The 13,719-nt window shown below is 51.3% G+C and overlaps 1 protein-coding gene across 1 annotated transcript in view; it reads right to left on the bottom strand.

Annotated features, from left to right (window-relative positions):
• med13a (mediator complex subunit 13a) overlaps positions 1-13,719 on the bottom strand; it is a 57,218-nt gene that overhangs the window by 10,187 nt on the left and 33,312 nt on the right. The window contains exons 7-22 of the mRNA XM_035535212.2: positions 13,536-13,698; positions 13,253-13,363; positions 11,491-12,219; positions 10,743-10,959; positions 9,543-9,573; positions 9,032-9,153; positions 8,539-8,629; positions 7,834-8,045; positions 7,354-7,550; positions 4,859-5,784; positions 4,240-4,407; positions 3,523-3,746; positions 3,025-3,214; positions 2,455-2,866; positions 1,852-2,071; positions 1,360-1,551 (exon numbers count right to left, since the gene is read on the bottom strand). Of these exons, the coding sequence (XP_035391105.1) occupies positions 1,360-1,551; positions 1,852-2,071; positions 2,455-2,866; positions 3,025-3,214; positions 3,523-3,746; positions 4,240-4,407; positions 4,859-5,784; positions 7,354-7,550; positions 7,834-8,045; positions 8,539-8,629; positions 9,032-9,153; positions 9,543-9,573; positions 10,743-10,959; positions 11,491-12,219; positions 13,253-13,363; positions 13,536-13,698 (4,205 nt within the window). The remainder of the gene's footprint in view (positions 1-1,359; positions 1,552-1,851; positions 2,072-2,454; positions 2,867-3,024; positions 3,215-3,522; positions 3,747-4,239; positions 4,408-4,858; positions 5,785-7,353; positions 7,551-7,833; positions 8,046-8,538; positions 8,630-9,031; positions 9,154-9,542; positions 9,574-10,742; positions 10,960-11,490; positions 12,220-13,252; positions 13,364-13,535; positions 13,699-13,719) is intronic.

Below are 13,719 nucleotides of genomic sequence, written 5' to 3'. Positions count from 1 at the left end.
CTATCAAGCACCATGAAGCATTGAAATGTCATAAGGTAACATGCGTCGTTCAAGGAAAGTCCGCTCTGGAGAAAATGGCTGCAACGAGAGCTCTATTCAGAGTGAAAAGCTGAACGCACTTTTCAGAAGTGCACACGCCATCGGTGAAAAACAGACCCTTCACACAATTATGAATGGCCTCGCAAGAAAGCAGCGCGTTTGCTTAGCGTTAGCGGTCATCATAACACGTCAGCTCACGTAACATTACGGTAATATTGAAAAGTCGCACTGTGTAGCACCAGCAGCATATTGTAGACTGTGTAAGTTAGCCAAATATAATTTAGCTCGTATGAAAGTTTAGCTAAGTTTAGTTTAGTTAAGGCTAGTTACGGTTAGTTAGGGACACCTAAGTGAGCAGGAAGCAGTTTATGAAACACACACAAGACTGAGAGGAACTACCTCTAGAACTTATTGGTGTCTGTATCGTGTTGTATTACATCAGAAGAGTGTGAGTGCACGTGTGCACTATAACAACTTTTCCTTTACAGTGCACTGTTGCCTGGGGTGACAATGGGCAATTATGCAACATTTGCAAAGTTAAACACGCATCAAATTTTGAAGTATGTTTATTTCCAAATCTATTTCCAAGTGATTGTATTGTTGCTGATTTTTTTTAACCAAGTCAAATGTTACACAAATGTGTGACTACAAAATGGTGGCTGGTAAAAATGTAAGCGGCTGACGCACACAGAGTAATATTAGCGATATAGACACCGATACAGTATAGTAATTTCCTCATATACGAATAGATATCAAGACAGTATTCAGGGGAATCATTTAGATCATATCAGCATCAATTACTGCTATGTTATCTAACAGAGTGTTGGCATTATAATGGTAGCCACACAACATGGGCAATGCTACAATAATAACCACTTTATCCAAGCAAATAAACAGGGATTTAATTCCCATATTGGATTAAAGACAGTTTCCCAGGACTGGTTCAGTACTACAGAGTAAACAGCTCTCCCTCTCAAAGACACTGTTGGCAGGAAACACTGAAGAAGCCATGCGTGCTAATACGTCAGTTCCTAGATGTACCTTAGTGAAGTTCCTTAGGGGAGCCAAAACTAATTTCACCATGACTGTGGCTTTTACATACATTAAGCTGTACTTCCTGTGTACTCCTCTCGAAATGTAAACCAAGTATGAGGAAGAGGAAAAAATATTGAAGAGATATATTCTAACAAGTTGATAAATTGGTCAGATAAATAAAAGTTTGATTGTAAAAGAGGAAAAAAAGTCTTTCCAGTTGTTGCTCTCCAAGATGGATAAATCGCACAGCGTACACAACCACCTGACCCGTTACCCTTTCCTCACCTCTGGGCTCTTGAGGGCGCTGTCGAGTGCGAGGCCTGGCCCGAAGCCTGTGAGCGATTTAACGTTGGTGGAGGCTGGGAGGGGCCGCCGGCACTGGGAGAAGACAGAGAAGGCCAGCGATTTCAGGTGCTGAGCGTAGAGCTGCCTCTCCTCACTCTTGACTGGCTGTAGGAGGTACTGACACGGGATGATCTGAGGGGACACACGACCAGTCGGGAGCGTTGGGGAGAATAAGAAAAATAAACAACAAACACCGCTGACATCGTTCACAAGTTCTGGACTACATCAAAATGCGTGAAGTTTTTAATGAAGCAGAATAAAACAGTAAGCGCTGGTAGCTCAGGGTCCACTCTACATTGATCTGGAGGACTCCACATGTCTGCACAGACTGGAAGGCTACAGGATTCTACTCTGAAATACTATGCAGACATTTCACAATATTATAATTCCAGAAGATTCCGTTGAAGTGGTGAAGTGTGTGCGAGCGCGTACCTGCACTGAGACGGAGCTGCGCATGTGTGCGGGGAGCAGCTGCAGCATCTCCAGGTAGCAGCGTAGCAGAGCGAGCGTCCAGGCGCTGGAGTGAGCCGTGCCCACGTCCGCGTCCTCATAGGAGAATGGGTCCACCATGTAGACCATGATGGCAGGCGGGTACGTGACCGCGTGCGACTCGCCGTCCGTGGGAACTCCAACCTTGTCCCTCTCCATGGTGCTGGAAGCAGTGGTCAAGCACACTGGAGTCAGGGAGCTTCAGTAGTATGTACAGGGCTCACACCCCCACACCCACACAGCCAGCCTGGCTTTTCTCTTCTACAATAGCTGACTCGATACTTTTTTGTGAAGACTAGACCGTGTGCTGTTTAGTCAGTTACAGTGCACTGAAGATCTCCGAACATGTTCATTATCAAAAAAACAGCCATTAAAACACCCTTTTCAAACGCCTGCTCACACTAAATATTTAATCTGACTGGCTTCGACACACAAATGTCTTTCCTCATCTTTTTTTTTTTTTTTGCGTGAATGAACATAATACATCAAGGTTATGCAAATGAGAGGAGACGCTGAGGTTTCTGAAGCGTGGCTGGCTTGATGTACCTCTCCGGCGGTTCGGAAGGGCCCTGAGTCTGGCTGGAGCTGAACGAGCTGTCTCCGGAGAGGCTGGAGTTTTGGGCGCCAGCCTGCTGGCCCAAAGCCCCAGACTGGGAGCCGCTGCTCTGGGCTCCCATCGTCCCAAAGGGAGGAAAGGAAGTCGGCTTGGTAGGCTGCATACTGCCACTCTGCGGGCCTGAGGAAGGCGTGCTACTGGTGCTGCCTGGTAACCCGGGCCCACCGTTGCCAGGGGCAGCGTTGTTGTTGAGGGAGGGACCTCCAGAGGCCAATGACGACTGGGTGTTAGAAGAGGAGGTCAAGCCTGAGGACTGTGTGGGCGTGGACTGTGTGGTGGAAGGGGGGGGACTTGGTTGAGTGAGCAAGGAGCTGTCCAATGGCTGCGCAGCGAGGTAAGGAGCTGAGAGACAGACAAAGGTTGAGCTATTACTCTATGAGGTCAGAATTTCAGTCACTACAGACCCAAGCGTTTTACTCATAACAGAAAAGATAACATTTGCTGGGAAGGTTGACTGCTGTTTGTTGCTGAAGTAACACGGGGAGAAAAAAAAAACTTACCCAGATCATGCCTGCACACTTGGGCGAACAGCTTAAGCTTGGTGAAGGCTTCACTGCTACCATTGGCCGCCTTCAGGAACCAATCGGAAACCGGCTGCTCTGACAATTTCTTGGCAGCAGCTCCACCTACTCTTACAATTCCGTCCGCATGCACTTTGGAGATTGGCCGATGCTGACCTAGCTTACAAGACTATTGGACAAAGCAAAGTGAACACAAATCAGCAACAAGTCAACTTGCCGTGAACAGGTTAATATGATTTGTTTAGACAAAGGATACACTAGACTTAGACTGTTGGATAAACAACAATACACTAGCACTGGAGACTAATGAAATTCTAATAGTAAAACAGTACAAACACAACTTTAATCAATTATGTGCAGATATAACTCAGCATCTCCAGATAAAGGAATGTCTGACAGTATGAACATCAACTATCACAAACAAATGCAAAAATTCTCTGATTAAGCAAAAAAATAAATTAAAAAATGCACACACACCTCGTAAACAGCTGTTAGCTCCCTGAAGAAAGTCCTTGCTCCGCTGAGCAACGCGTCGTTCTCTGGACAGAGCACCAGGTAGCCCACGTCTCTCTGAGAGCCGAAGGGTTCCAGCAGGAGTTTCTCCCAGTACGGCAAACCAAAGGGAGACAGCACCACAAAGTCGTACTCGTACCCCACCAGGAAGGTGGGAATGGGCAGAGGCTCTGGGGACTCGTCCGTGCCTGGTGGGGGGTGGGGGGAGAGAAAAACGTTTTTCCATCTACCGCCCTGACACGCAGAGCAGCCAGGGCATTCCCACCTCTACCACACCTCACTGACACGCAGAGCAGCCAGGGCCTTCCCACCTCTACCACACCTCACTGACACGCAGAGCAGCCAGGGCCTTCCCACCTCTACCACACCTCACTGACACGCAGAGCAGCCAGGGCCTTCCCACCTCTACCACACCGCCATGACACGCAGAGCAGCCAGGGCCTTCCCACCTCTACCACACCTCACTGACATGCTGAGCGGCTCCATGATTAGCCAAGGAGCTGCTGCAGGTATGTTAAACACACTAGACCTGAGCTTCTGCGGCTCTGATGGAATGCAGTCTGACCCGTGCTCTGAACCTTCACTATATACTGCAGGCCATCAGTGAAAGAACGAGTGCAAGTTTGCTATTTACGCAGGACTGCTTAGCACCCGGAGGCGTCTAGAGGGACTCCTGCTTACCGTAGGAGCCTCGTCCAGCCATCTTGTGGAACTGCTGCCAGGTGAGAGGACCCTGGACGCCCCAGGAGCGCACGGTCCTCTTCTTCTGGATGGTGTCCTGCAACACAGGCTGCAGGGAGAGGAGCACCCTCAGCACGTCCTGGGAGCACAGAGCACTCACGTCCACAGCTGAGACACACACAGACACACACACAGAAAAAGGGAGTGTAGGTGGACAGGCAGTATGACAAATTTTCTCCGAATTTAAGCCTTCATGCATCAAACCACCACAACCAAAGACGTACATGCCCGCATGCATGTATATGCCCACGTGTATGTATATGCCCATTTGACAGAGCAATCTAAAAGTGAACAGATCACATAAGGGCAATGGAAGAACTCCAAGTGCAAACCTTTATCAGTCTTTTACAGCACTTATAACTGCCAAAAGCAAATCAGGACAATAAACCCCTTACAAGAGTCATAAAGGACAAAAGACTGACACGACCCGTCTGCTGGACGAGGTATGCACACATAATGACTGTGTTTAGTCAAAGTGCTCGAAGCCTTCCAATAAATGTACACATTCATAAACATCTGAAGTCATTAATAAACACAGCTCAGGTGGACAGTGTCTCACCATTGTGTTTGGCCCAGGGATGCAGGCAGCTGCTTTTCACCACCGTCTCATCCACTTTTCCCCCCGACATGTTGTCCATAAACTGCCTCCCGTGCTCCAGGGCCTGATAGCAGTCGTTGTGGAAGTCCCTCTCTTCAACGCGCACGCAGGGCGGGACACCAGCACCCCCTGCTGTCCTGGAGGCCCCTGTCTCCGGATCCACGCCCACCACCGGCGAGAAGGGATTGGTGCATTGGTCCTGCAGAAGAAGGACCAGCTCGTCGGGGACGCGGTCCCTCGCCGTTCCGCCGAGCTTCTCCAGCGAGGAGTTCCTCAGCACCTCAAAGCGCTTCTCCGCCTCGCGGCTCACGTCGGAGCCCCGCCCAATGATGTCCAGCTCGTCTTCCAGGAAGAGGCCCGAGCCGTTGCCGTAGCGGCGGTTGACGACGGCGCTGAAGCCGCAGCCGCACGGGTACTGGGCCTCCATGTTGGGGTCGCTGACGTACACGCCCACGTCGGCGCCCTTGATGTTCATGTTGCACACGCAGATGCAGCAGCTGTCGAAGTTGCAGTCCTTGAAGAGGTTCATGACCGACTCGGACAGGATGAGCGTGACGTAAAGACTGTGGGCCTCGGGAATCGGGGGCACCGTGGCCGGCTCCACCGAGTTGAGCGGGCGGCAAGTGGACGGCGTGGACGCCGGCGAGTACAGGTCTGAGCTCTCGTACTTCAGCGAGCCCTGGACGCTAGCGGGCCCGCGGGGCGTGCGCGGGGTGCGGGGCGTGCGCGGCGTGGGGGCAGAGAAACGAGGGGTGGCAGGCGAGGGCAGGATGCCCGCGCCGCTGTTGCTGGGAGGGGCGCTGTTGGATATGAAGGGCGTGTGGGTCTGGGGGGTGTAAGATTGGCTGTAGTCCGGCTCCACAGCACTGCCCACACTGGGGATGTTACTGCAACACAGAAGAGATGGACCAATGATGACAACCCCGCCTCCACCCCACTGGCCAATCAGCAGCGAGCACACACACACCCACCCACCCACCCACCAGAGTGTAGAATACAAGGCCTGACTGTGATTAAAGGATTGCTGGTGGCCGGATATTTTAGAGGTAGGGAACTACTTCTCACCTTACAGTGACACTGATGTGGAAGACACCCAGCCACAGGCCCGGTGAACTATGCTCCACACCCACAAGCAAGCCACTGGCATCAGAAATGTTATTTGTGTAGTAAGAATGAATCACAGGCAGAGCCTGACCAGCGAAGAAAGCAGAAGGCAGCTGCGCCCAGCAGACAGACTCTAGTCCACAAATACGGGTATAGCTGCTCAGGTCAGTCAGGGGTGTTCGGCCCTTATAAAACTGCTAGAGGCTGTAATGAGCAGGGGGTTAATGTTTGCTTCGGTATTACAGCTATTTGATTTAGAATATGAAACCAGACAGGATCCGGTCTGATTACAGACGATCCAGCCCAGAGCAGCGGGACGTAACCAGACGCGGTGCCGTGGAGCACCTGGTCCTGGGGCCGCTGCCCTTTCAAACTCCCTAATGGAGAAAATCAGACACAGGAGCCCGAGATTGCAGTCGGTCGTCGGGCAGGAAACCGCCGCACCGCCCCGAACCCTCAGCTAAGAACACATGGCCTATTTCTGAACAGACAGGCCAGCAAGCAGCTGGGAAAGGAATGAAGGTGCAGCTTGTCCGTGTGCGTGTCCATGTGTGTGTGTGGTGTGTGTTTGTTTGTTTGTTTGTTTCTCCATGGCCTTTAACAGCTGGCAGGGTTCTAAGGCACTGCTGTTTGAAGAGGTGGCCGTACACCATAGCTGCAGCAGGTTTTAAAAGTGGCCTAAGCAGCTTGTAGAAAGCTGAAGCTGAACCTCACACACAGGCCTCCCACAGTGTGGCCAGAGCCTGCACACACAGCGCTCAGGCTCACCGCACCTGTGTCCCTGCTACAGAACCGGCAAAGAGTTTACCACAAAAACGGCTGAAACGGATCCGCCTAGCTACGACACTTGGGTTCCTTAACTCCATAAAGTCACAAACAGCTAAGTACCAAGCCACAGAGCCGAACGCTGACTCATGGAAGCAAGTTCGTGGTATAAAATACAGGTGGTGCCTGTCAGATAGTAATTACAGGCTGTGAAAGGATAAGGATAAATTCATATTATTTAACTGTGTAAACAGTAAGTGTTGCTTAAGAAAGCATTTTAAGACTGAAAAAGTCAAAACAAAAAAGGTACACCTGTTATTTTAGGATAAAGTTATGCTGGTTTTCATATCTGCATGTGTTTAAAACAAACATACAAGTGCATTTTTGTAAACATGTGTAGGGTGTCCAGTGTGCACACTACAGCTGTTTAACACTCTCTGCTGTGTTGTAAGTCAGAGCGAATGTGTCAGGACCTCTCTGATTGAACACGGTGCGAGGGGATTTATAGTAGACACTCTGGTTACTGCTCTATCGAGTGCTCGGTCAGCATGGTGGGGGGTGTGCGGGAGAGGCTCTGTGGTGCTCACCTGTCCCTGTTGAAGCTCATGGAAGCTACGGGGTTCAGAAGTTCCAGCTTGCCCAGGGTCCAGCTGGGTCGGTACACGCAATCCTCGGGCAGCTTGATGGGGGCCAGGCACTGGCTAGGGAGTGTTTTCAACGGGGCGAACATGGAGCAGCCCACAAAGGCCTGACACAGCTCGGGCTTATACACGAACGAGAAGTCCTGAGACCCGGCGACAAGAGGGGAAAGGTGCGCGCGCGCACACACACACACACACACACACACACACACACACACACACACACACACACACACACACACACACACACACACACGTAAGTGGCCATCGTAACTGCTTATGGGCTTTACCTAAACCAGACAAGGCAGAAGACAAACCAACCAGACTCACGGTCCAAACTCGCACTAATCACAACACAACCCAGCGGACGACTAGATTGAACTGGGAACTGATAGACGCGGACCGTGCAGGGAGCAGAAGACGCACCTTGACCTCGGACGGTTTGGGACTGCAGAAGCTCTCTTCCACCTCGATCTTAAAGTGCCCGGCCAGCGTGGACGGCCCGTCCAGAGAGTTGAGACCAGGGCCAGCCTCCACGCTGCCGTACTCCTTACTGCCCACGTTCATGGGCGAGTAACCCATGATGTGCTGCTCCAGGGATGGAGGCGTGGGGAACATCTGGTGAAGGTCTGCAGAACCTGGACAGACCACAGAATCGGGGCGGGGACGGAGGCGGGGACATTAAGTGGGAAGAGGAGACGTGCACAGGCAGTGGAGGACCTTCACTCTGCTAACGTTCATGTTTGGTATGTGTTAGTTTTCCATGTCTTCCCTTCTTTAAGATCTCAGATAGATACCAGTGGTTAATCTGTGCATCAGCGTGTGTGACAGGGCTGCTTCGACTCTGAGCGAAACACAAAGTCCTGCTTTTGGCCTTTTGAAATGTAGGAACCAATACTGGGTGCTTAAATATACTGTTGGTGTGTGACCATTTACTGAAGTGGCTGGTTATGTTGTGCATCCCAAATCAATACTGGAGATGTGTGTGTGTGTGTGTGTGTGTGTGTGCTCGCAAACCATTCAGACTAAGGAAACACCATCTGTACATGCTATAAAGGAGAAACTCCCGGTTTTGCCTGTCTGTATGCGTGAGGGGGTGTTAGCCGGGCCCTCTGTGGAGTCTCCACTCACTGATGCACGACACGGCGTCCAGGGTGGCTGGCTTGGGGTCCTTGGTGCCAAACTTCTCGTCTGTTCCATTAGCTGCTCTCCTGCCACCAGGCTGCAGAAAGACGAGGAGAACGTTCAGAACCCACAGGCCAGGAAGGACCGGCCAAATTCCCACTTCATTCAGCAATGCCATTTTTTTTGCCAAAGAGACCATTTTGCTGTTAGTAATCTAGTCTCACACACACACACACACACACACACACACACACACACAGACACTCAAATCCTGTACACGCAGACCTGCACTATCCAGACATGCACATGCATTCACTGTGTTTTATCATGAGACATCTGTGCTACTGACAGATTGGTACTACCTCTTGCTCAACAGAGATGGTGGTGTGTGTGTGTGTGTGTGTGTGTGTGTGTGTAGGTGTATGTATATATGTGTGTGTGTGTGTGTACGTGTGTGTGTGTGTGTGTGCGCATTACGAGCCATCTTGCTCATGCTAACCGTTTGTTCGTCTTCGTCAGAGTTGAAGATGTTGTCCAGATCTTTGATGGAGACCGCCAGGTCTGAGTCATGAATCAGGCTGGTGGAGGCACCACTTTTATGGGCTGCACCCCGCTGAGCATCTGTGTGTGTGTGTGGGGGGGGGTAATTAGAGAGGGTGAAAAAGCACAAATGGGACGGCTGCAGACAGGAAACAGTGCCCCTCCTCATCCTCTCTCTCGATCTGCCTAGGAGTTTCACGCAGACGAGAGTGTGGAAGTGTAAAGGGAGTGAAGGTCTCCTTCACACTGTTTGATGTGAACCTGAACAAGCCAGTGCACTCATTAAAGCCTCTGGAAGCACAGCTGAGCAAACACAGGGCTGGTCTAACCCCCGTCACTCGGACCCCGCCGAGGCGGAGGGTTCGGTGGGTAATCTGATGGCTGGTCCCCAGCTTTTCTAACTTTACGTTTCACCCGAAGACGGAGTTAGACAGGCAAAACTTGACTGGAAGAGAAACAGAACATCTTACCGTCTGAAGAACAAGGACCTCCATCCTCCCCCTGAGAGAGAGAGAGAGAGAGAGAGAGAGAGAGAGAGAGAGAGAAACCCACTAAGTAAGGTTGTACTTTATCCCCAAAGCAAAACAGACGTGTGTTGGTGACCTTCTGAATGGCAACACTTATGTAAGAAACTCTGTTTTCTGATTAGAAACACACACGCAGACATGGGTGCGCACACACACGCACACGGTTTGCTGACTAAAGTCCAAACAGCAAGAGCAACATTGCATGAGACTGAGCGGCACAAGCAGCTTTTCGTAAACATACAGAACGTTCCAAACTCCCGGTCCCGACATCGTAGCCACTCCATTTGATTACAGCTCTCCAGGAAATGAGTCACACATCATGAAAACCTCAAATTTCACCACGATTCACGGTTTGTTTTTTCCCCCCTTTCTGACACACTGCACACGAATACATGATTTGTGGAAGTACACGCACCGTAGTGAAACAGAGAGATATCAATGGATTCTGGTTTTTAATGCTGAAAACCTTCATTACGGCTGAGAACCGAGCGCGTCCCCCACCGCCCCGCCAGGCCCCTGTGCCACGATTACGCGCTGCTGGAAAATTCGCACGACTGAATATGCATTTCTGGGGCACTAGTGGTGCAGTCCGGCGCTTGGGAGGGCAGCGTGGGCGTGCCCAGAACAGCGGCTCACCCGCGCGCCGCTCATGCACAGCTGAAGGCCAGTGCCGGCCGTTTCATTGGCTCACAGGTCCTCGATGTGCGCAAAGTGCCCAATCCGCTTCTCCTCTATCGGGACATGCCGATGCACGCCGCAAACACTAAACAAACAGCTACACGCGCTGAGAGCACAGAGCCTAGAATTAACACTTCAGCATGGCAGACTCTGTGCAGAACACAGCCAATTACCCAGCCACACTGTTTTAGTTGTGTGCGTATGAAAATTCCTGTCTCAAGCATCAGGTGGATAGCACTTTAAATACATGCATAACATAATATAAAACACTCCACAAACAAGTGCAAATCGGTCCTCAATAAAAACCACGCAGCGTGGAAGAACAGCCTCTTTGTTCTCTCTGTCTCTTTCCTCATCATGCCTTCTCTCCCCGTCTCCGTCCCTGTCTATGACCCAGCAGGCTCAGGTGACTGTGCGGTGATAAAACTCCTCCACCAGGGCAAGCTTCGCCCTTCCGCCTCTCACCTTGTGTTTCTTGCCAGGCTCCTTGTCCCCAATAGCTTTGTCCTTCTTGTCGGAGAAGGTGAACTTGACGTCCCCGTCTACAAAGGCATAGGGGTCTACCTCGGGCTCGTGGTCGCCGTCGGCAATGGCGGCAGCCAGGTGCTGGTTCCGCCGCTGCAGGTAGGTCTGAACGCGCTCCTGTGACACCTTGAGAGGGCGCGTGGCCGTCACCATGAGCCTGCAGACAGATCCAACAGAACCGTCAGGATGCCTCTGTCCCCCTGTCCTGTCTGCTGTCTAGAACCGTTTTTCTTAGCACATTATTTATCTAAAAATTTCAAAGGCTGTGTGTGTGTGCGCGTGCACGTGTGCAATTCTCTCTCTCCCCATTCTGCACATCTGACATCTTTGTAGATGCTCTCGGTTAAGTGTGTGTCCATGCGTGTTATAGCGTTGTTCTATGTTACAGCAGAGCTCAGCCCACATTGCATCTGTCTGCAGCAGTGCCATGCATACACATTACTGATGCATGATACCAAAAGAGTGCACAGCCAGAGAATAATGTGGCACAGGTGGACCACAACCACCCAGGAAATGAACACACGCCGCACAGGAAGGGTGTTTGTGGTGGGAGCGGGGCAAGGGAGAGAGGCGGAGCATCACAGAAGCCTCTGCTACACGAAACAAAACAACTGAAGTCAAGAGAATTTGTGACGGCATGACGATTCAAACCACTCCACGCAAACCAAACCCAGAGTCGTGTACTCACTCGGTGACGGACATGTTCCCATCGGTTCCGAGCGAGGCCTCTTCTCGGAGCTTGTCTGAAGGCAGGGCGGGCGTGGGGAACTCCAGATCTTTCCTCCGGGGGAGGTTGAAGAACCTCCAGGGAGTGTGACTCCCGTCGTCCTCCAGACTCACCGCTGCCCCGACATACAGCGTCGGCTCCAAGGTCTCTGGGTAGGCGGCGTGGAAGGGTGGGGGCAGGGGATCCACACGCGTGTCCTCCGGACCTTTCTGGGGCAGGAGGCAGGGCTCGGAGGAAGGAGGATAGAAGTGTTGGCTGTGGGGCGTGGAGGGGTTCTTCAAGGCGTCTGGGGTTTCCTCACCACGGTCGCAGGGGTGCGGGCTGAGGGGCGGAGGCTGAGGGGAGCCCACCATTTCTGCCGGGCCGCCGACTCCACCCCCTCCGCCGCCGCCACCAATCAGCGCCGGTGGCTTGGCCACAGGACAGACGTCGGAAGGGCGAAGCCCGGCGAAGCGCCCACCCTCCTGACTTCTGAGGGCCAGTCGCTGGCCTGCCGAGGCTTCTGTTTCTATGGAGACATCCTCGCTGACAGAGCTCCGGTGGTGGAAGGGCGTTTGTGGGCGTTTCTGCAGCTTGTCACCCTTCTCGGGTTTCTCGCCCGCTTTGTGCTTGGTGGGCGGCGGCTGAACCTGCCCGGCGGAGGCGGCCTGTCCGGGAGCTCCGCCCACCCGCTGTTTTGGGGCTTTGTGTCTAGAAGAGGGAAGACACCTTTTGATCATGGGACCAACATTTAATTAAGAGTCATGTAAAACCAAGGACTCAAAAAGCTCTCAAGGTGTTACATTTATACCAGGTATTGTTTTTTCTAACAAGAGGATTTAACTTTTTTGAAGCCTTTTTGGTCAAAGCTACATATGCTTGTGTGTGTGATCTGTTGGGGAATTGGGAGAGTGGAATTTTTTTTCTATTTTCTATGCTGACAGAAGATTAACTGAACAATCAGTTGTTTTGAGGTTGCTGAATGAGAATGAAAATGTGCAGATATAAATGCATTACAGGAATGTTCAGACAAACACCCACAAATCCACAAACCTTGATTACCCCCCCCCCCACACACACACACACACACACAAACACACAACTTGGATAACAGGCAAAACGCAAAGCACCCCACACTGGCTCTCCTTTTCTCAACATATGTACGTGGGGTCTGCAATTTTCTGAGAGTGAGCATGAACTAGCGTGTGTGTTAAGGGCAGAGCGAGCGTGAACTAGAGTAACCGGTAAAGCCCACCTGGTCCTGGGCAGGAGGTAGTGGGGAATGCCCTCACTGGCACACAGAGCCCACCTGACCACGCTGCCCCTCTGTTCCAACCACCCCCTCTAAACACACGCTCTCCTGTACATGGTGCCTGGCATGTGTGTTTTCATTTTGGACCATGACTGAAAGTGTATTTGTGTGAAGACTTTATTTTAGCATTTCTTTATTTCATACCACCCCTCTGACTAAGGAACAAACAAAAGGATAGAATAAGTAACAATACTGTAATAACATGGCAATAAAACGCTAATAAGTATAATTAAGCTATAAGTATAGTACAAGTATGATGCGGATAGTAAGTATTAACACAGTAAAACGAGGGTCAGGCAGGGGGAGGTTTGTTGAGAGAACATGCAAAGATTCAGAGCTCAAGGACATTAAAAAAAAAAGATGTGTGCGCAAGCATGTAGGTGCATGTGCGCAAGCGTGTATGTGTGAGTGTGCGCGTGTGTTTGTTCTTACCTTGAGCAGATGCACGCTGTCCTCTGTGTCGAGTCCACAAAATCCCACGAGCTGACTTTCTCCAGTGTCTCCTCATCACTGGTGCCGTTAGTAGTGGCAGAGAACTTCCGCCTAAGAAGCACGCACGCGCACACATTTTAACAATGCTGTTCAGGTGTGAGCTTTGCAGTTACTGATGCATAAATGCAAATTAGCCACAGCTCTAATGCCTCTCCACTTTCCTTCCGCACTTTTTAAACTGTCGTTATTCGGAGCTCGGCTGCTCAGGTCTGCCGACACGTACTTGTTCAGTGCTCGAGTGATGTTGCATTCTTGCCAGACGCGCTCCACCACCTGGCTGGCCATCCTGCGCGGAATCTTGCCACCGTGGTGACTCGTGCTGTCCAGGCTGAAGCTGTCCATCGCCGACGGCAACCGCATCCATTTCTGCGCCGAGTGGGAGTCAACTGGAACACAGAGAGGAGGTG

Source organism: Electrophorus electricus, chromosome 19 (assembly GCF_041902795.1).
Source record: "Electrophorus electricus isolate QZ-2024a chromosome 19, ASM4190279v1, whole genome shotgun sequence".
Taxonomy (NCBI): domain Eukaryota; kingdom Metazoa; phylum Chordata; class Actinopteri; order Gymnotiformes; family Gymnotidae; genus Electrophorus; species Electrophorus electricus.
The sequence above is the reverse complement of the archived record's forward strand: the minus strand, read 5'-3'. Positions and strand labels throughout refer to the sequence as shown.